Source organism: Acipenser ruthenus, chromosome 27, assembly GCF_902713425.1.
Source record: "Acipenser ruthenus chromosome 27, fAciRut3.2 maternal haplotype, whole genome shotgun sequence".
Lineage (NCBI taxonomy): Eukaryota > Metazoa > Chordata > Actinopteri > Acipenseriformes > Acipenseridae > Acipenser > Acipenser ruthenus.
Genome location: NC_081215.1, coordinates 10,190,433 through 10,212,440, shown reverse-complemented (window position 1 = coordinate 10,212,440; position 22,008 = coordinate 10,190,433). Strand labels below are relative to the sequence as shown.

The 22,008-nt window shown below is 42.6% G+C and overlaps 1 protein-coding gene across 1 annotated transcript in view; it reads right to left on the bottom strand.

The window, feature by feature from the left end:
- Positions 1–3,927: 3,927 nt before the first annotated feature.
- The window catches only part of LOC117963791 (von Willebrand factor A domain-containing protein 5B1-like), a 53,801-nt gene continuing 35,720 nt past the window's right edge, over positions 3,928–22,008 (bottom strand). Inside the window, exons 10-17 of the mRNA XM_059001772.1 lie at positions 18,682–18,796; positions 17,086–17,271; positions 16,503–16,713; positions 10,778–10,977; positions 6,234–6,450; positions 5,042–5,326; positions 4,421–4,558; positions 3,928–3,938 (exon numbers count right to left, since the gene is read on the bottom strand). Coding sequence (XP_058857755.1) covers positions 3,928–3,938; positions 4,421–4,558; positions 5,042–5,326; positions 6,234–6,450; positions 10,778–10,977; positions 16,503–16,713; positions 17,086–17,271; positions 18,682–18,796 — 1,363 coding nt within the window. The remainder of the gene's footprint in view (positions 3,939–4,420; positions 4,559–5,041; positions 5,327–6,233; positions 6,451–10,777; positions 10,978–16,502; positions 16,714–17,085; positions 17,272–18,681; positions 18,797–22,008) is intronic.

The window sequence follows — 22,008 nt, the reverse complement described above, 5'->3', positions numbered from 1 at the left end:
TTACCACTATTACCAGGCTGAAGTCATTTATCTTTTACTTTATTCAAATGATCATCATATACGGGGAGTACATGAAGTTCTGGAGTACTTCATCTTAATAAAAGGAAGTTACATTGATATCAAACTGATTAATTGATCAGATGAATACAAAAGCTGAAAGATGTCAATGTGTAGGCTTCTTCATCCTGGTACAACTACCATAGAAGTTGTTGTTGGGTGAGATGCAGCCTTTTCTTTTTAATTCTATGTGGGATTTTCAGTTTGCATTTGGTAGTACCACAAAAAGACAAGGTTGGTGTTTCATGGGGAAGAGCTATTCAAGAAACTAACAAACATAAATCTACCTTTAGCTACATTAGTCTCAGATGCAGTTTTAAAGAAATACATTTTACAGCTAACAAGAAATGCATTATAACAACCACAGTTTCCATTCCAGTATCTAACTATACATTTGGTTTCCTCGTCCAGTTGATGAAGTCTGTTAGGAACACCGGCACTTCCTGCAAATGCAGTGCATCACAGAACAGCCTGTTACACACCTCCCCTTGTAACCAGATATGAGACGCTAGTGTCTTAAGCACAATGCAAGAGAGCCAGGCTCGCCTGAATTCGTGGGTATAGAGCTGTCAAGCTTTGTGACTGGGGTCAGAATCCGTACTGGCAGTGCATCACAGAACAGCCTGTTACATTAAAGTGTTACAGACCCCCCTGCAGTGTTCACAAGAAGAAACAATTTACTTTACTTTGCTTTATCACATATTGTCCTTATCGCAGCAACACATTTTGCAACATAATCCTGACAGTTTGATATTATTATTCACACATCATTGGTAATTCAACTAAGAAATAACTTTTTTTCAACTTGTACTCAGAAATGTTCGGCAGGAGAAAAGATCCTTTGATGGGAACAGAAAAGCAGCATTGTTGCAGGAGGGAGCGTAATTTGGATACACTGCAAGAGGGACTGTGATCTGGATACACTGCAGGAGGGAGTGTGATCTGGATACACTGCAGGAGGGAGTGTGATCTGGATACACTGCAGGAAGGAGTGTGATCTGGATACACTGCAGGAGGGAGCGTGATCTGGAGCAGTGTGGAGTAGTGGTTAGGGCTCTGGACTCTTGACCGGAGGGTCGTGGGTTCAATCCCAGGTGGGGGGACACTGCTGCTGTACCCTTGAGCAAGGTACTTTACCTAGATTGCTCCAGTAAAAACCCAACTGTATAAATGGGTAATTGTATGTAAAAATAATGTGTTAAAAAATAAGGTAATTGTATGTAAAGTAATGTGATATCTTGTAACAATTGTAAGTCGCCCTGGATAACAGCGTCTACTAAGAAATAAATAATAATAATACACTGCAGGAAGGAGTGTGATCTGGATACACTGCAGGAGGGAGTGTGATCTGGATACACTGCAGGAGGGGGTGTGATCTGGATACACTGCAGGAGGGAGTGTGATCTGGATACACTGCAGGAGGGAGCGTGATCTGGATACACTGCAGGAAGGAGTGTGATCTGGATACACTGCAGGAGGGAGTGTGATCTGGATACACTGCAGGAGGGAGTGTGATCTGGATACACTGCAGGAGGGGGTGTGATCTGGATACACTGCAGGAGGGGGTGTGATCTGGATACACTGCAGGAGGGAGTGTGATCTGGATACACTACAGGAGGGAGCGTGATCTGGATACACTGCAGGAGGGAGCGTGATCTGGATACACTGCAGGAGGGAGCGTGATCTGGATACACTGCAGGAGGGAGTGTGATCTGGATACACTGCAGGAGGGAGTGTGATCTGGATACACTGCAGGAGGGGGTGTGATCTGGATACACTGCAGGAGGGGGTGTGATCTGGATACACTGCAGGAGGGAGTGTGATCTGGATACACTACAGGAGGGAGTGTGATCTGGATACACTGCGGGAGGGAGCGTGATCTGGATACACTGCAGGAGGGAGCGTGATATGGATACACTGCAGGAGGGAGTGTGATCTGGATACACTGCAGGAGGGAGTGTGATCTGGATACACTGCAGGAGGGAGTGTGATCTGGATACACTGCAGGAGGGAGCGTGATCTGGATACATTGCAGGAGGGAGCGTGATCTGGATAAACTGCAATGTTTAGAAGAGGAATTATTTTTCTCCTGCCGAATGCTTCCGAGTAAATGTTGAAAAATGTATTCCCCAGTAGATTTATTTAAGAAGAAATAGTTCACTACTGACATTGACCTGTGGAAGGTTTCAGTAAATGTTAAAGATTGCATCATGTCTTACTCAGTGAGTATCCAGAGAATCCATCATCAGGCCCATCAGATCCACAGCCAGATTGGGAGCGACCCAGCCCTATGGAGTAGCCTCTGTTCTTTCGACTTCCTGAACGCGAGCCTCTGCTGCTGCCCTGCTTTAAACCCTCAGCTGGAAAACAAGGGCAAATGGGGGGGGACCAGAAACCAATGCAGCGTCTGCTTTAACCATGAACAAACATGAACTCCCTTCTACAGTCTGCACTGCCAAAGTGTTCAGCTTCTTTAGCATGTATTATTCAGGAAACCTTTCTGCTGATGTTTATTTAACACATTCTTCAGTTTATTTAATTTAATTCAACAATAAGGTCATACTATAAGAAACCAAGCAGACAAACGCTTCGACCTGTGTCTTCTTCAGTGTAGGGCACAAGGAGAAAGCTCTAGCCTAAGGGTATGTTTCTTCCAGTTTTACATTTGAATTGTGATTGAGCATTAAAAGCTTTGCTTTTCGACTGTCTTGCACTTCCTGGGTTAGTGCACCTGGAGGGTGAAACTGTCTCCACCCCTTCTCTGGCTTCTTTCCTGCCAATAACTAATAGTCTGCTTCCCCTATTGACTGACATGCTTTCAGCCAGTCACATGCTTTGACCCAGAAGACACTGCTGGAGTGAAATGACCAAGAAGGTAAGGCAGTAACAGAATTCCTGGAAGGCAAGGCCAGCAAACTGAGAATGTAGTGCAGTATCAGATAATAAGGATAGACCATAACATCAGATAGACAGCATATATGGTACATTCTGATTCCTGCATTTCATCCAATTAATCATATGTAGTCTATAGATATGCAATAAAGTGTGTATGTGGATAAGCAAATATCCACAAGTACAATAACATATTAACATATTTAAGCTATGAAGAAATGTATCTAATAATAACAAAATAGACGTGTAGTTATAAAATAATAAAATATTATAGCTAACTTGAAAACTGCAACTGCTTAAGAGCTGGAAACAAGTAAAAAGGTCTAATTAAGCAAATTATCAGTTCAATTAAGGGCATTTAATCCTGAAATTGTCAGTGAAATGAAATTTCGACAGCGTTTACCAGTTCTGGAAAAACATGGAATGAGATTCCCAGCTCTCGCTGTCATTGCTGTCAGGTGCTTGACTCTCCCAGTAAACAGTGTTGATGCAGAATTAAAGATCATTTTCTGTGTACTTTGGGGTGCTCCATAGACGCATCAAACCTCTCAATGTACAACATGTTGTATCAGAATAAACAAACATAAATTAACTGCAAACTGTACCACAGCAGAAAGAACTTCAAACATTATTTTTTTAAAGGTTTGTAAAACCTACAATTTTTGTATGCTGTCCTGTAGAAAACCTGCCAAATGTTATGTAAAATGAACATTTCTGTTTATAGTTTATACACTGTGAAGCTTACTGATTTACAGGATTAAAACTTGAACCTGATGTTGTGAAAACCATAATAAATAAATACATATTTAGATTAATATATAAATATTTATAGGTATATTGTATATATTTAAAAAAAACACTTGCATTTTCATCCCTGTGACTTCACACACCATTTCTCCCTTCCTCCGTGATTTTGAACAAATTCACCGTGACTGCACCGTGATTTTTAGTACAAATTTCCGTGACAAAATCCCAGCCTTAATCATCATCTACAAAGCACAGAGGGTCAGTTAAAAAGTGTTTCCCAAAAAATGAATTATTTCACAGCACACACATCCAAAAAAAAACATTTAAAGATGGGTGATTGAAGAGAAATGATTTCAACTTGCCATTTCATCTAGTCCAGTCTAGATTGTAGCTCTGCTGACTGGCTAAGCAGTTCTTTTGTACAGTAAATGTCTCAGAATGGTTCACTGCCTGGAGCAAAACCTGCACTGTCCATGTGTTCAGCTTCTTTAGTATGTATTATTCACACATAACTGTTTTAGAGTAATATTTATGTAACACATTCTTTACTTTAATGACTAATAAACACTACTGAATAGACTTTTAACACTAAGGTAATGCTACAAGTAGACAAACATGTCGTGCTGAAGAAGGCCCAAGCCAAAGCATTAATTTACTTCACTTGGTTTCTTACCGTTTCACATCAGAGTTCTGATTGAGCGTTTTGAAATGATGGAAGCCTCACCTGTGTTGGAGTACTCAATACATGTTGGCAGGTATTCATTGCTGTCCAGATCTATTGGTAGAAATGCTGTGTGTTTGCTGATTATGTTACATGCTTTGCTGGTGTGAATGGCATTGAGCTGGTATCTCCTTCCAGAACCTGAGGAAACAATATTAGTTACAGATTTTATATTAGTTGAAAACGAGAGGAGGCCATTCGGACCATAAATGTTCATCCAGTTCCTGATCGTTGAAGACATTCATAAGAGCTCTATTCAGGTCACAGTAAGGCTTTAAACTTCTGAGTTTTAAAAACTGAAAAATTATATACAAAGTGAAATGATAACACCAATAAGAATACATTGTTTTAGATAAGAAGGATATGGGGATACATGATTCAAAGTCAACCCAGCCAAAAGACTAGAACCAGAGGACACAGTTTGAAATGAAGTGGAGAGTATAGGATGCAGAAACATTGGGATCCTTTAAGGCTTGACTTGAATTCTGGGATCAATCAGCTACTAGACACAGGATGAGCCTTGATGAGCCAAATGGCCTCCACTCGTTCATAAATGTTCTTACATGCTTCCTATTCCAAGTAGCTCTCATGTATCAGACTAAGACAGTGGATTTGCGTCCTCACCGTGTTCTATTTCACATTCTTTATCTGCCATCTGCTCAAAGTCTCGTATGACGGACCTCGCCGCCAGGTGATGGAATGTTTCACTCCACAAGTCTTCCTGCAGGGTCTCCTCACGCAGTCTCGCCTTTAAAACTTGAGACACATCGAACGCTACCTCCCACTGGACAGGCTTCCCACATAGCAGACCTGAGATCACAGCCTTGCAGTCCTGTGTGGAGCGCTCCATGTCCAGGGTCAATGCTTCCAGAGACCGCTCCATCTCATACATCCGATGGTGTAAACTCTCTGGAATAATAAAGGTGTTCATCAAGGAAACAGCAGATAATAAAAGGTACATCCCTTTTGTCCAGTGAATAAAGGGAAAGACAACATTAAATGTATGCACAGGGAATTCGGATCCTGAAAATGGTAACACTACAGTGCACCATAATATGCTATGATTTTGTTCAGTTTTGCTCTATTAATTACATTGCTGATTGCTAGTTGATACACCACTGTAATAAACCTTTGTGTAACATTTCTTTGCAACTGGTTTGCATTTCATCATATAAAAAACACTTATTTACATGCAAAATGTACTTTCATTTAAAGGCTGTTTTGCTGGATTGAATTAAGTTTGATATTCACTTTAGTGAATCTGGTTTCAAAATGTTTGGGAATGTAGAAACTCAAGTGGACTATTTGAAAAACAAATTAGATTTGTTCCTTAACATAAAAGCATGCTCACAAGTATATTATAACATAAGACAATGTGACACAGGAAAGAGAGGAGACTCAGTGCTTTCATGTAACATTTAACATTGGACTTGATTCTCAAAGCTATTTACTCAGAAGTGTCATTGGCATAATTCTTTGCGAATGGAAAAACAAACCCAAAGAAGTTGGCAAACCAGAAATAAGCAACTCATTTATGGACAAATAGTCTTTGGTCTTTTTTGCAACTGTTTTTTTTTTCCATTCAGAACACAATTGCAATTTTGTCAGTTAAAGAGCTTTGAGAATATAGTCTATTGTGGCAAAATTAGCCTCACTTGAGTCAAAATGAAAACAAAGTTTGGAAAACAATATGAGCAGTAAAACAGCGAGATTTGTGATAATATTGCCATTTCTAATTCGATTTAAGGAAACACATTAAAATTCTTTGTTAATATCCCTTTTCAGCAGGAGTAATTCCAGTGAGTTTGTTTCTCACCCTGGTCTCCACAGCTGCTCACTGATGGGCTGTCTGTTGAAGACCTGGACCCAGAAGCTCGCTCCTCCTGCCCCATGCTCTTGGCCACAGCTTGCAAGCTGGCTTGTAGCTGAGGCATGTCCAGCTCCTGGCTCAGGGAGACACAGTTCTGATGAAGTAATGATGGCCTCCGTCCACTAGGGGCTCGGGCTCTTGCAGAAGATGTGTATTGATTTAGCTGTTACAAAATTAACAAAAAACAACAGCAATTTAATTCACATGCATGTTAAACCTGGACTAGAATGAATCTGAGCTGCAAATCTACCTCCCGACCTGGGAGGGCGCTAAGTAAGGTTGGTGGTATGCCTTCAGAGGGATAGGCCAACTCTATGGTAGGACAGAACCGGAAGTCAGCCATCTTGGGAAAAGTAGCTGGGGGACTGCTGACCGACTCTATTGTGATCAGCTGTGTTGCGTGCGGTGATTGGATAGAGCGTGGTGCTGTACTGATCACAGGGAGGAGTTTAACAGAACTGCACTGGAGCATCTACCCCTGCACACGACCACAACCCGTCCCTGCACTGGAGCACCTACCTCTGCACACGACCACAAGCCCTCCCTGCACTGGAGCACCTACCCCTGCACATGACCACAACCCGTCCCTACACTGGAGCATCTACCTCTGCACACGACCACAACCCGTCCCTGCACTGGAGCACCTACCCCTGCACACGACCACAACCCGTCCCTGCACTGGAGCACCTACCTCTGCACACGACCACAAGCCCTCCCTGCACTGGAGCACCTATCCCTGCACACGACCACAAGCCCTCCCTGCACTGGAGCACCTACCTCTGCACACGACCACAAGCCCTCCCTGCACTGGAGCACCTACCCCTGCACATGACCACAACCCGTCCCTACACTGGAGCATCTACCTCTGCACACGACCACAACCCGTCCCTGCACTGGAGCACCTACCCCTGCACACGACCACAACCCGTCCCTGCACTGGAGCACCTACCTCTGCACACGACCACAAGCCCTCCCTGCACTGGAGCACCTATCCCTGCACACGACCACAAGCCCTCCCTGCACTGGAGCACCTACCCCTGCACACGACCACAACCCCTTCCTGCACTGGAGCATCTACCCCTGCACACGACCACAACCCGTCCCTGCACTGGAGCATCTACCCCTGCACACGACCACAACCCGTCCCTGCACTGGAGCACCTACCCCTGCACACGACCACAACCCGTCCCTGCACTGGAGCACCTACCCCTGCACACGACCACAACCCGTCCCTGCACTGGAGCACCTACCCCTGCACACGACCATGACCCGTCCCTGCACTGGAGCACCTACCCCTGCACACGACCACAACCCATCCCTGAACTGGAGCATCTACCCCTGCACACGACCACAACCCCTCCCTGCACTGGAGCACCTACCCCTGCACACGACCACAACCCCTCCCTGCACTGCCTCATCACCTTAACCCGTGCCTGTTATAAGCGTGGATTATTATTTGTTTAAACCTTTTGTTTTGAAACTGCAATTCCCATGACTTTCTCCTGCACCACCACTCCCATTCACACACTGGGATATAGGGTGTCCCTATTCAGAAGTATCTCCAGTTCATGAAGTACTATTATTCACCCTGCTTTGTGCAAAAAGGTTATTAAACGCTACAACTCTCAACACTGTAAAATAGCAGGTTTTTTCAAAGCTAAAAGTAGTAGTGCTTGTAGTATAATGCATGTCAGTTTCAACTCTATGATCTGTACCCTCACTACTTTGGGATATGGATTTGGTTTTTTGGTCCAGAAGTAACTGATTTGGTAGAGAAACTATTCATAAGTTTGGGTGTTAGGAGAGTCTAGATCAGACAAGCATTTAATACCCTATTTAAACTGGAAGTAGCTTTAAATGTCATTTCCATTTCTTATTGTTTAGTAAAAATCATGCTGAGTAGTTATAATAATAATATTCTTTATTTTTATATAGCGCCTTTCATAGTGGACCACTATCACAAAGCGCTTTACAAGATACGAGACCAGGGTGTGTGAACTATGCATCAGCTGCAGAGTCACTCACAACAATGTCTCACCTAAAAGACGGAGCACAAGGAGGTTAAGTGACTTGCTCAGGGTCACATAATGAGTCAGTGGCTGAGCTGGGATTTGAACCGGGGACCTCCTGGTTACAAGCTCATTTCTTTAACCACTGGACCACACAGTCTCCTAAATGGGTTCTGTTGCTTCAATATTGAATTAAATTAAATCAGACAGGCTTCGAGTTGCTTTGAGCTTGTCCAAGAGTTTGTCTGGAGAATCTTTCTTCATTCCATTCAAATCATGAGACAATGTAACCTCCAACGCTGCCAGCCCGCCCATTCTCTCTGTCTATATAGATGTAGAGTAGGTGGGGCTGGCAGGGTCACATTGTCTATATAGATGTAGAGTAGGTGGGGCTGGCAGGGTCACATTGTCTATATAGATGTAGAGCAGGTGGGGCTGGCAAGGTCACATTGTCTATATAGATGTAGAGTAGGTGGGGCTGGCAGGGTCACAATGTCTATATGCATGTAGAGCAGGTGGGGCTGGCAGGGTCACATTGTCTATATGCATGTAGAGCAGGTGGGGCTGGCAGGGTCACATTGTCTATATAGATGTAGAGCAGGTGGGGCTGGCAGGGTCACATTGTCTATATAGATGTAGAGCAGGTGGGGCTGGCAGGGTCACATTGTCTGTATGCATGTAGAGTAGGTGGGGCTGGCAGGGTCACATTGTCTATATAGATGTAGAGCAGGTGGGGCTGGCAGGGTCACATTGTCTATATGCATGTAGAGTAGGTGGGGCTGGCAGAGTCACATTGTCTATATGCATGTAGAGCAGGTGGGGCTGGCAGGGTCACATTGTCTATATAGATGTAGAGCAGGTGGAGCTGGCAGGGTCACATTGTCTATATAGATGTAGAGCAGGTGGGGCTGGCAGGATCACATTGTCTGTATAGATGTAGAGCAGGTGGGGCTGGCAGGGTCACATTGTCACATGATTGCAATGGAATGAGGAAGGCTGTTCATCCCAGAATGTTGGATTCTCAAAGTTACTCTTTAAGCAAAGTTTGCAAACAGTACAGTTTTTCTAGATTTAAATTAGAAATTAGATTTTAATTAACTTCCTTAATCAGCCTTTAATAAAGCCATTGCTGCAAATTGTCTAAACGTGATGGGCAGTCAGACAGGAGATTATATACCTAAACTTAGATTGGATCTCACAGACTCCTCAATAATCAATTCTGTCTGAGATTTTTAATATTAATTTGTAAAACATGTAATGGTAGCGCTCCCCTAATTAAGATGACCTCGAATCGATATCCTAAACACGTCAGAGCTGAGTTCTTCTTGACATTTAAACTAATTGCAATTTTTATACATTAACTTGTTAACATGGACTTGTTCATCCAGTGCTATTCAATGTTATTAAAATCTCTTTAGGCTTTATACCATTAAGCCCTCTACCCAGAGTGAAAAACTAGGACATTTTTGGTTTTCAATTAATTAGCACCATAGCCACTGTGAAGCACTTCAAATAACTGTATACAATAACACAATCATAATTAAAAACTTAAACATTGGGTGTACTTATTGCAGATCACAATTCATTGCTTTCTTTCTATTGTCACCTGACCAAAACATGTTAAACGTACAAAATGGCAGGTCACAAAAATATGATCAGCTTTTACCATTTCAAAAAGATTGAAAAAATAGTTAAAAACAGGCGTGGTCAAGGAAGTTAAACAGAATATGAATTAATAAACACATACTCAGAATTATTAAACAAATAATCAATAAGCTTGTTTATTTTATTTCTGAATGGCAATTTCTTTCAACTCCACCTACTCTTTCTCTATATATACTGTACTGAGTCGGTGGGACTGGCAGAGTTGAAAGGTCACAATGTCACATGACTTGAATGGAATTGAGGAAGTCTGTACAGACTTGGCACAAGCTCAAAACAGCTCAGAATAAAAGCAGATTTATAGAACAATGATAACTCAGTATTGATTAAGAGCAACAGAACCCAGAGCCCTCAGAATGGCTGCATACACTGTGATATGTTAAGGGAATGCAGCACAGAAATGAAAAGGACATTTGAAGCTACTTTAAACTGTTTATATGTTTGTTTGCTTTATACCAGACTAAATAAGTTATTCATAAAGTTTTAAAATGGTATCACCATTGCAACTCAATGATCTAGACAGGATGATATGACACTTATGGATTTAAACTGAAGTAATGCTCAAATATTCATCAGTATTTTCAAAGAATATTCAAATATGAAACCATGTCTGTCCCAGAACTACAATGCATGAGAAAAACAAGCAACCTTACTGAGAATTTTTACATGGTCCAGCTGCTGGCCAAGTGAAACATTAGAGGATTCTAGATGCTACAAAGGAAAAGCAGGTAAAGCGTTGTTCTGAATTCCTTCTCTTCCAGGACCGGGCAGCTCGTTTTCCTGAGCTGTGTTTACATTTCATGTGGCTTTGAGACTCACCTGGATATCAGCTCCCCACTGAGACCCAGCATCAGGGCTGACCTGTCTAGCAAGCACCTGCGCCGTCACCCTTCTCAAGGGGTTCTTGCTTGCCGCGGAGTTGGGGTCACTGCATGTAAATCCTCTCTTAAAATGGGAGTGCTCGGCAATCTGATTAGTGCTGTATGCTCTTCTCCTTGGAGAGGTCTTGGCCTCATCTCCTTTTAGAATAAAAAATATGAACATGACCATTTAATTCCTTGGATGATATGTATGGCCTATATGAGTCCTAGCACAACAGCAGCAAATACACATGGACATGTTCCATCAACACACACAAAGCCTCCATAAACATATGCAATACAATGCAATACAAATCGGCTGCAGATACCTAAACTCAATACAATGGATCAGCACCTAATTATTTGCAGGAGTTACTGACCCTGTATCTTCCAAACTCTGAGATCACAGGATGCGGGGCTGCTGGTTATTCCTAGGGTCAACAAAAGCAACATGGAAGGTAGGGCTTTTTCTTGTTCATCATTGCGATTAGGAACGATTTTCAGTGGCGTTGCTATTCATCGTTGAGATTAGGAACGATTTTCAGTGGCATTGCTATTCATCGTTGAGATTAGGAACGATTTTCAGTGGCATTGCTATTCATCGTTGAGATTAGGAACAATTTTCAGTGGCGTTGCTATTCATCGTTATCGTTAACATTAGGAACGATTTTCAGTGGCATTGCTATTCATCGTTGAGATTAGGAACGATTTTCAGTGGCATTGCTATTCATCGTTGAGATTGGGAACAATTTTCAGTGGCGTTGCTATTCATCGTTATCGTTAACATTAGGAACGATTTTCAGTGGCGTTGCTATTCATCGTTGAGATTAGGAACGATTTTCAGTGGCATTGCTATTCATCGTTGAGATTAGGAACGATTTTCAGTGGCATTGCTATTCATCGTTGAGATTAGGAACAATTTTCAGTGGCGTTGCTAGTCATCATTGAGTTTAGGTTTGCACCCATTTACTCTTAAACAGCAATTTTAATTTAAAAGATCCCTAATGAGCTTGTGGTTAAATGCATTCCAACTGTGAAAAAGCAGATACGTTCTCAATCTAGATTTGAAAGACTGGGTTGTGCTATCTTTCAACTGGGATTCCATAGGCAAGGCAAAAACCACTAAAAGTCCTAACCAAGTTTAACCAGCTTTTGGAATCAGCAGTGGATCAGCGCTCTGTGATTTCAGGGTTTGGAATCAGCAGTGGATCAGCGCTCTGTGATTTCAGGGTTTGGAATCAGCAGTGGATCAGCGCACTGTGATTTCAGGGTTTGGAATCAGCAGTGGATCAGCGCTCTGTGATTTCAGGGTTTGGAATCAGCAGTGGATCAGCACTCTGTGATTTCAGGGTTTGGAATCAGCAGTGGATCAGCGCTCTGTGATTTCATGGTTTGGAATCAGCAGTGGATCAGCACTCTGTGATTTCAGGGTTTGGAATCAGCAGTGGATCAGCGCTCTGTGATTTCAGGGTTTGGAATCAGCAGTGGATCAGCGCTCTGTGATAGGTAGGGCTTTTTCTTGTTCATCATTGCGATTAGGAACGATTTTCAATGGCGTTGCTATTCATCGTTGAGATTAGGAACGATTTTCAGTGGCATTGCTATTCATCGTTGGGATTAGGAACGATTTTCAGTGGCATTGCTATTCATCGTTGAGATTAGGAACAATTTTCAGTGGCGTTGCTATTCATCGTTATCGTTAACATTAGGAACGATTTTCAGTGGCATTGCTATTCATCGTTGAGATTAGGAACGATTTTCAGTGGCATTGCTATTCATCGTTGAGATTAGGAACAATTTTCAGTGGTGTTGCTATTCATCGTTATCGTTAACATTAGGAACGATTTTCAGTGGCGTTGCTATTCATCGTTGAGATTAGGAACGATTTTCAGTGGCATTGCTATTCATCGTTGAGATTAGGAACGATTTTCAGTGGCATTGCTATTCATCGTTGAGATTAGGAACAATTTTCAGTGGCGTTGCTATTCATCATTGAGTTTAGGTTTGCACCCATTTACTCTTAAACAGCAATTTTAATTTAAAAGATCCCTAATGAGCTTGTGGTTAAATGCATTCCAACTGTGAAAAAGCAGATACGTTCTCAATCTAGATTTGAAAGACTGGGTTGTGCTATCTTTCAACTGGGATTCCATAGGCAAGGCAAAAACCACTAAAAGTCCTAACCAAGTTTAACCAGCTTTTGGTATCAGCAGTGGATCAGCGCTCTGTGATTTCAGGGTTTGGAATCAGCAGTGGATCAGCGCTCTGTGATTTCAGGGTTTGGAATCAGCAGTGGATCAGCGCACTGTGATTTCAGGGTTTGGAATCAGCAGTGGATCAGCGCTCTGTGATTTCAGGGTTTGGAATCAGCAGTGGATCAGCGCTCTGTGATTTCAGGGTTTGGAATCAGCAGTGGATCAGCACTCTGTGATTTCATGGTTTGGAATCAGCAGTGGATCAGCACTCTGTGATTTCAGGGTTTGGAATCAGCAGTGGATCAGCGCTCTGTGATTTCAGGATTTGGAATCAGCAGTGGATCAGCGCTCTGTGATTTCAGAGTTTGGAATCAGCAGTGGATCAGTGCTCTGTGATTTCAGGGTTTGGAATCAGCAGTGGATCAGCGCTCTGTGATTTCAGGGTTTGGAATCAGCAGTGGATCAGCGCGCTGTGATTTCAGGGTTTGGAATCAGCAGTGGATCAGCGCGCTGTGATTTCAGGGTTTGGAATCAGCAGTGGATCAGAGCTCTGTGATTTCAGGGTTTGGAATCAGCAGTGGATCAGCGCACTGTGATTTCAGGTTTTGGAATCAGCAGTGGATCAGCGCTCTGTGAATCAACAGGCCTTGAAGAACAGGAGGTCCCAGACCACGAAGGACCTTGTAAGTAATTTCAGCAGCAGTGTTCAGCATGAGGTATGTCATCAGTGCTATAAAGTCAGTCTGGTTTTATCTGCTTTTAAAATAAGAGACAGGCTTCCAACACTTTTTATAGCTATTTAACTTCAGTCTATCTTCTTATAATAGGCATTCTTTTGTGAGGCATGACAAAAGAAATGCATTCTATTAACAATGGACAGATGGGGGTTTTCTCCCAGTATTTTAGGAGAGTTTTCGTTTCCCTTCCAGAGAGAAATAACTCTTTTATGGATTTGTTTTTATGACCGTTGACAAACAAACATTCAAGGTAACCTTGTTTCTATATATATATTTTGGAAGATATATTTTAAACAAGTATGAACAATTTTCTTGTTTAGGCCTACTTTTGTTTTTGTTTGAAAAAATGTTTATATTATTGTTATATTTTTTCAATCAATCAATCAATCAGTCAGTAACATGCATCCCCTGCCACGGCTGTAAATTCAAAATTAGACCCATCAGTGAGAAAGTTAATGACCGGTTGTAATTAAGGGGAAAAATGTCCCCAACAACATAAAATTATTAGAACAAAATGACTTTTTTGTACTTTTTCATTTATACAAAGACACAATTCTCTTTCTGCCGGTAATTGGTATAACAACATAATGATCTACTGAAGACCTAATGTCAGTGTAATTAGTTCAGTTTAATTATTTAGGGAATTGACTGTCGTCCTGTGTTGCACTTAATGTCAAAGCCCATTGAGTGCCCTTATTAATATCAAACAAAAGGCAATTCACCATCAACCCTCTTGGCATATGTGGGAGGGGGTGGGTGATTCACTGACACAAGAAACAGCAGGTGTACTTGAAGCACCGCACAGGTGCCCAGTTTTATTGTGCTGGGTGTACTTTTTATTTTTAGCCCGCAGAGGGCGCTGTTCACCGTGGTCTGCGTACCAACTATGGTAACACAGAACCACGGGACATACCAGTACGGTACGGTTCAAGTGCGGGCGCACTTACAAGTGCTCAAACAATAATTCCAAAACCAAAGGTGGGAAAAAAACAGGAAAATAAAACACAGTAACAAAACTACAAAAGAAAAGGTGCTGCACTTCGGCAGCGTTACCCCAGCCGTCGCTAGCCGCACGGCTGGGTCTCCGTCCTACTCTGGCCGTCTCCTCAGCCTACCCTCACACTAGTACACAAGGGGTCTGCCCACGGGTTCCCCACTACAGTTAGGATCTTTTTTTTTTTCGTTGTTTTCCTCGTTTTTCTTTTTGGTCCCGGTTCTCTCTCGGTCCCGGCTCCCGTACTTCCCAGTACGTCTTTTGTTTGTTTCTTTAAAAGGGCAGACCTGAGGAAACAGCAGAGTATTATTTTTATAGGGCACACAATCCCATTAGAGCCCGCCTACCAGCCACTCAGAGAGGGGGAAAGCGCACACCCCCTCCTCCCCACCTCTCCGTGTCACCGCCATGACTGACAGGCCGACCCCACGGGACTGCCGCCCCCTCCCTGCAGCATCGTGCCTGCGTCAGACGGCCAGTCCAGATCTCTCCCTGTTACAGCATACCATAGAAACATGAAGAGACTTTGCAACAAGAAAGTAAAGAAGCATCTCGAAGTCTTAAGACTATAAAAATAACATCATGTTCGTCCAATTCCTAGTTGCTGATGAATCAAAAACTTTGTCAATTTGGGTCTTAAAGAATCCCAATGATTCAGCCTCAACAACATGGCTAGGTAACCCATTCCATCCCCTCACCACTCTCTGTGTGAAGAAGTGTCTCCTTCAATAACATGACTAGGTAACCCATTCCATCCCCTCACCACTCTCTGTGTGAAGAAGTGTCTCCTTCAACAACATGACTAGGTAACCCATTCCATCCCCTCACCACTCTCTGTGTGAAGAAGTGTCTCCTTCAATAACATGACTAGGCAACCCATTCCATCCCCTCCTCATTCTCTGTGTGAAGAAGTGTCTCCTTCAATAACATGACTAGGTAACCCATTCCATCCCCTCACCACTCTCTGTGTGAAGAAGAGTCAGCTTCAATAACATGACTAGGTAACCCATTCCATCCCCTCACCACTCTGTGTGAAGAAGTGTCTCCTTCAACAACATGACTAGGTAACCCATTCCATCCCCTCCTCATTCTCTGTGTGAAGAAGTGTCTCCTTCAACAACATGGCTAGGTAACCCATTCCATCCCCTCACCACTCTCTGTTTGAAGAAGAGTCTCCTTCAACAACATGGCTATGTAACCCATTCCATCCCCATCTCAATCTGTGTAGAGGAGTGACTCCTGAAGCTAAGAAGGGGTTGCTTTTTATTTGATCAATCTGTGTGTCACGGTGCTGAGATCAGGAGCTGCTCTTCTGTGAACACAGTCTAGATCAGCCAAAGTGTCATAATAGTAGGAGTTAGCGTCATCGAGTGGTCTGCCCCTGTGCATCAAGTTTCCTTTTGTTCTCTGGTAATACACTGTTGTGCACTAGATGGGACTGGTGCTTACTAATATAAAGACACTTGGGTTGATCTAGCCTACGAAACATGTCTCTACGGCAGGCTACTAGAAACAAAGAGCAGCTCCTGAACTCACAGTCAAAGCACCTTAAATAAAACAAGAGTCATTGCAATTAGAGCCACCACAGCATGAACACAAGCATCATACAAGGTAAGGGAACAGTATTCAATCTCAAACCAATTGAATTTGAACTGCAGGGTTCTCTCGTCAGATCGCTTGGCATGCCATTTGAAACAGTTTGAGAGGGCAGTGTACACACACCACATTCTGGCTTAGATACTAACACAATGACATTACCAGAGTCTATTTGTGTATGTTGTTCTTCACTGATTGGCACACAGTCCAATATTGTTTCCTGGTAACTCTCATGCAGGGAGCCCACAGTCACATCTCTCGACAATCTCCTGCTCTCCACATTGGCTTTAGCTGACTCCTCTTCTTGGGAATGGTAGAACACTGAGCTAGTGGATTCGTTGGAGTGCATCATGCTGTAACGCCTTCTTTTTTCCTGTTCAATCAGAGCACATTGACAGAAATTACATTGTCTAATAAATTTGCACAGCACTTTTCTTATGGTAAACTCTATGCATTTACCATAGTTTACTATGTTTTTTTAATATGCTTGACCATACCTCTCTGGGCTTTGCTTACCTATGCTTTACCATGCTTTCACTACGCTGTGCTATGCTTTTACTATGGGAAATTTTATAAGGGGAACCTTTCTGGGTTCTTTTTAAAGATTAGCTTCAAGGATGTAATGAAAAACAGAAAAAATACAAGAACTGTAAATAGCATACATTATTTGTGGGTGAGAGAATAATTACATTGTATCTACTACCTTAAATGAAAGCCTTAATGATGTTTTCAGTTTTCTACTCACAGACTTAGGGTTGGGATGATAGCGTGACGTGTCACACACAACACTGTAGCCAATCAGACGGTCCCCTGGAAACAGATAGCTGGCACCCACTGGAGAGAGCAGCACTTCCTTTGTCTCAGGAAACAACCAGTCAATGGTGACATCGCTTAGAACAGGGGCCATCGCTTTCTTCAGGGATTTTATCATCTGATAAGATGGTAAGGGTAGTTTAGAGCCATACCACTAAGTACAGCAAGTCTCAGTGGTGTGCAGGGTGAGTCATACAGTCAGTGGTGTGCAGTTCTGCATCCTGGCTGTGTGAAGTCACCGGACTAGCGATTCCACAGGGAGCATTGGCTTTGCCACTCCCGCGGGTTAGGGAGGGACTGTCTCAGGGAGCATTGACTTTGCCACTCCCGCGGGTTAGGGAGGGACTGTCTCAGGGAGCACTGGCTCTTTCACTCCCACAGGTTAGGGAGGGACTGTCTCAGGGAGCACTGGTTAGGGAGGGGCTGTCTCAGGGAGCACTGGCTCTGCCACTCCCACAGGTTAGGGAGGGGCTGTCTCAGGGAGTACTGGCTCTACCACTCCCACAGGTTAGGGAGGGACTGTCTCAGGGAGCACTGGTTAGGGAGGGACTGTGTCAGGGAGCACTGGCTCTGCCACTCCCACAGGTTAGGGAGGGACTGTCTCAGGGAGCACTGGCTCTGCCACTCCCACAGGTTAGGGAGGGACTGTCTCAGGGAGCACTGGCTCTACCACTCCCACAGGTTAGGGAGGGACTGTCTCAGGGAGCACTGGCTCTACCACTCCCACAGGTTAGGGAGGGACTGTCTCAGGGAGCACTGGCTCTACCACTCCCACAGGTTAAGGAGGGACTGTCTCAGGGAGCACTGGTTAGGGAGGGACTGTCTCAGGGAGCACTGGCTCAACATCAACTTTCGAGCTCTTGGCTGAAAAGAGGGTTGGTCACCCACTGACCTTCAGCTTTCCTGAACAGTTAATAATACTAAACAGAAACACATTGAAAAATATCTCCAGGCAAAACATTAGCTTTTGAATTTATTAAGTTTCTTTTACCAGTTCTAAAAAAAAACACAGCATAAAATAATGGGTTGTTGTTCTTGCGTTGAAAACAAATATAAAAGAGGTTAATTAAGAAACATAGAGGCTTCCTTTTCAAGAAAGTGGCATTGTATTCATTCAGAATTTGCAAATACAGTCAAACCTCGCTATGGAGGCCAATCAAGAACCCTACTATTAGAATTTACACAGGTACATAGAATTTCTAAAATTCTGGTTATTCCATTGGTTAATACTATATTAAATCAATAAACTACAATGGACAGAAGATTAAACAACAAGAAAACTAATCAGATTTGAACATGAACCTACCTTTAGTGTAGTTTAAAATAAACAGCATTTTATTAAAAAAAAAAAAAAAAACTTGCAAAAAATGTTTAAAATAGATTGATAATTGGCTGTAGTTAACCAAGCTGTACTTCTTGTATGCGGTTGTCGCCAGTGCTACCTACAAGAAATAATTGAAAAATCTCTTTTCCTCTGCCACAGAAAGCACAAAGCTTGCTAACCCAGCGTTGTATTACTTTCCTGTACCTTCGGTTGAAGTCTTTCTCCTTCAGCCAGAAATTCAGCAGTACCTTTGGAAACAGAGGCGAGTCCAAGCACCAGCCTTCGACAGGCATTCTGTCCAATCCCAAAGCTGTAACACCTGGACAGACACAGTTCATATTAGGGGAAGCACTGAAGAGTAAACGAGAAGAGTGCCCGTCGACCTCAGAAGCCAGCAGTCGACTAACCTTAGCTGATGGTAATTACAAATGTACTGACAATGCTGACATCCTGTTTCGTGATTGCATCACAATAACTTTACTTAATTCACTTGTCATGTTTTTGTGTGTTTAAAGGTTATACTTGTAGCAAACTAGCCATGTTAATATTTGAATTGTATTCAGCTGTTTAAATTGAAATGGAAGGTCATTCCCCTTACAATTTCATGGTGTTGGCAGTCACTCTGTGTGGTTCTGTTGCTCCCGTATTGAGTTATTATCATTATCACAGCTTTTCTTTCACCTGGCTTTGAACTGGCTTGGAGCTTGTCTGGAGAATCCAGTGCCAGGACTAAAGGGGCAGCAGTGTGGAGTAGTGGTTAGGGCTCTGGACTCTTGACCGGAGGGTCGTGGGTTCAATCCCAAGTGGGGGACACTGCTGCTGTACCCTTGAGCAAGGTACTTTACCTAGATTGCTCCAGTAAAAACCCAACTGTACAAATGGGTAATTGTATGTAAAAATAATGTGTAAAAAATAATGTGATATCTTGTAACAATTGTAAGTCGCCCTGGATAAGGGTGTCTGCTAAGAAATAAATAAATAAATAAATAAATAAATAAATAATAAAGAAGCCTTCTTCATTCCATTCAAATCATGTGGTAACGTGACTTTTCAACTTCTTGCCCCAAATACTCTGCGTTTATGCAGACGGGGCTGGCAGAGTAGTCACATGATTTGGAATGAAGAAGGCTGTTAGCCCCAGCATTCTCCAGACAAGTGCAGATTTAGACAGAAATGGTAAGAACTCAATGAGCATCAGAGCTCTGAATGATTGAAAACACCATACAGTAGTATGGGAAATGGACATGAAAATGGAATTTGAAGCTACTAACTCTTTAAGTAACATACATGTGATTTACAGAAATACATTATTTCCAAAAAGTGGCAGGTCTCCCTATCAGCTTCCCTCTTGTTTGTGCACACAGAAGTAATATGTATCTTTGTTTCCTTACAATTTCTGGACACTAGAGAACAAAATCAATGAAGAAAATTAAGAAAGTGCAGCAGGCTATATTTTTTGCCTGACAATAACTAGATGCAGTCAAATAAATTGTTGGTCTTTTGGTTCTGAACTGTACTTACAGGCAGGTCAGACTTCAAAAACAACCTTGGCTTAATGAAGTAGAATCTCATTATCACCTCGGTAGCAAAGGTGGCTCAAGAGTCTTTGTAGAAAACTGTTTTAAAAACATGACTCCCTCCCATCAACCTCTGAGCTGAGAAACTATAACAGTGCGCTGCCGCAGTCACTTACAGTGCCTTGCGAAAGTATTCGGCCCCCTTGAACTTTGCGACCTTTTGCCACATTTCAGGCTTCAAACATAAAGATATGAAACTGTAATTTTTTGTGAAGAATCAACAACAAGTGGGACACAATCATGAAGTGGAACGAAATTTATTGGATATTTCAAACTTTTTTAACAAATAAAAAACTGAAAAATTGGGCGTGCAAAATTATTCAGCCCCCTTAAGTTAATACTTTGTAGCGCCACCTTTTGCTGCGATTACAGCTGTAAGTCGCTTGGGGTATGTCTCTATCAGTTTTGCACATCGAGAGACTGAAATTTTTGCCCATTCCTCCTTGCAAAACAGCTCGAGCTCAGTGAGGTTGGATGGAGAGCATTTGTGAACAGCAGTTTTCAGTTCTTTCCACAGATTCTCGATTGGATTCAGGTCTGGACTTTGACTTGGCCATTCTAACACCTGGATATGTTTATTTGTGAACCATTCCATTGTAGATTTTGCTTTATGTTTTGGATCATTGTCTTGTTGGAAGACAAATCTCCGTCCCAGTCTCAGGTCTTTTGCAAACTCCATCAGGTTTTCTTCCAGAATGGTCCTGTATTTGGCTCCATCCATCTTCCCATCAATTTTAACCATCTTCCCTGTCCCTGCTGAAGAAAAGCAGGCCCAAACCATGATGCTGCCACCACCATGTTTGACAGTGGGGATGGTGTGTTCAGGGTGATGAGCTGTGTTGCTTTTACGCCAAACATAACGTTTTGCATTGTTGCCAAAAAGTTCGATTTTGGTTTCATCTGACCAGAGCACCTTCTTCCACATGTTTGGTGTGTCTCCCAGGTGGCTTGTGGCAAACTGTAAACGACACTTTTTATGGATATCTTTAAGAAATGGCTTTCTTCTTGCCACTCTTCCATAAAGGCCAGATTTGTGCAGTATACGACTGATTGTTGTCCTATGGACAGAGTCTCCCACCTCAGCTGTAGATCTCTGCAGTTCATCCAGAGTGATCATGGGCCTCTTGGCTGCATCTCTGATCAGTCTTCTCCTTGTATGAGCTGAAAGTTTAGAGGGACGGCCAGGTCTTGGTAGATTTGCAGTGGTCTGATACTCCTTCCATTTCAATATTATCGCTTGCACAGTGCTCCTTGGGATGTTTAAAGCTTGGGAAATCTTTTTGTATCCAAATCCGGCTTTGAACTTCTCCAAAACAGTATCTCGGACCTGCCTGGTGTTTTCCTTGTTCTTCATGATGCTCTCTGCGCTTTAAACGGACCTCTGAGACTATCACAGTGCAAGTGCATTTATACGGAGACTTGATTACACACAGGTTGATTCTATTTATCACCATTAGTAATTTAGGTCAACATTGGATCATTCAGAGATCCTCACTGAACTTCTGGAGAGAGTTTGCTGCACTGAAAGTAAAGGGGCTGAATAATTTTGCACGCCCAATTTTTCAGTTTTTTATTTGTTAAAAAAGTTTGAAATATCCAATAAATTTCGTTCCACTTCATGATTGTGTCCCACTTGTTGTTGATTCTTCACAAAAAATTACAGTTTCATATCTTTATGTTTGAAGCCTGAAATGTGGCAAAAGGTCGCAAAGTTCAAGGGGGCCGAATACTTTCGCAAGGCACTGTACTAGGACTGCATGGTTATTTATCACACAGTAAAGAATTTTACACAATTACAGCCACTAATTTTATTATGAATTTCCTTTTAAGTAACGATAGCGTCTTTTGCTGGCAAAATGAAATATTGTATCTACTTCACTGTATAATATGTAGCACTTGTAATGCATCTTCTCCTAGCTTGCTCTTTAGTCTTTGAAGCGTATGGTTGCAGTTC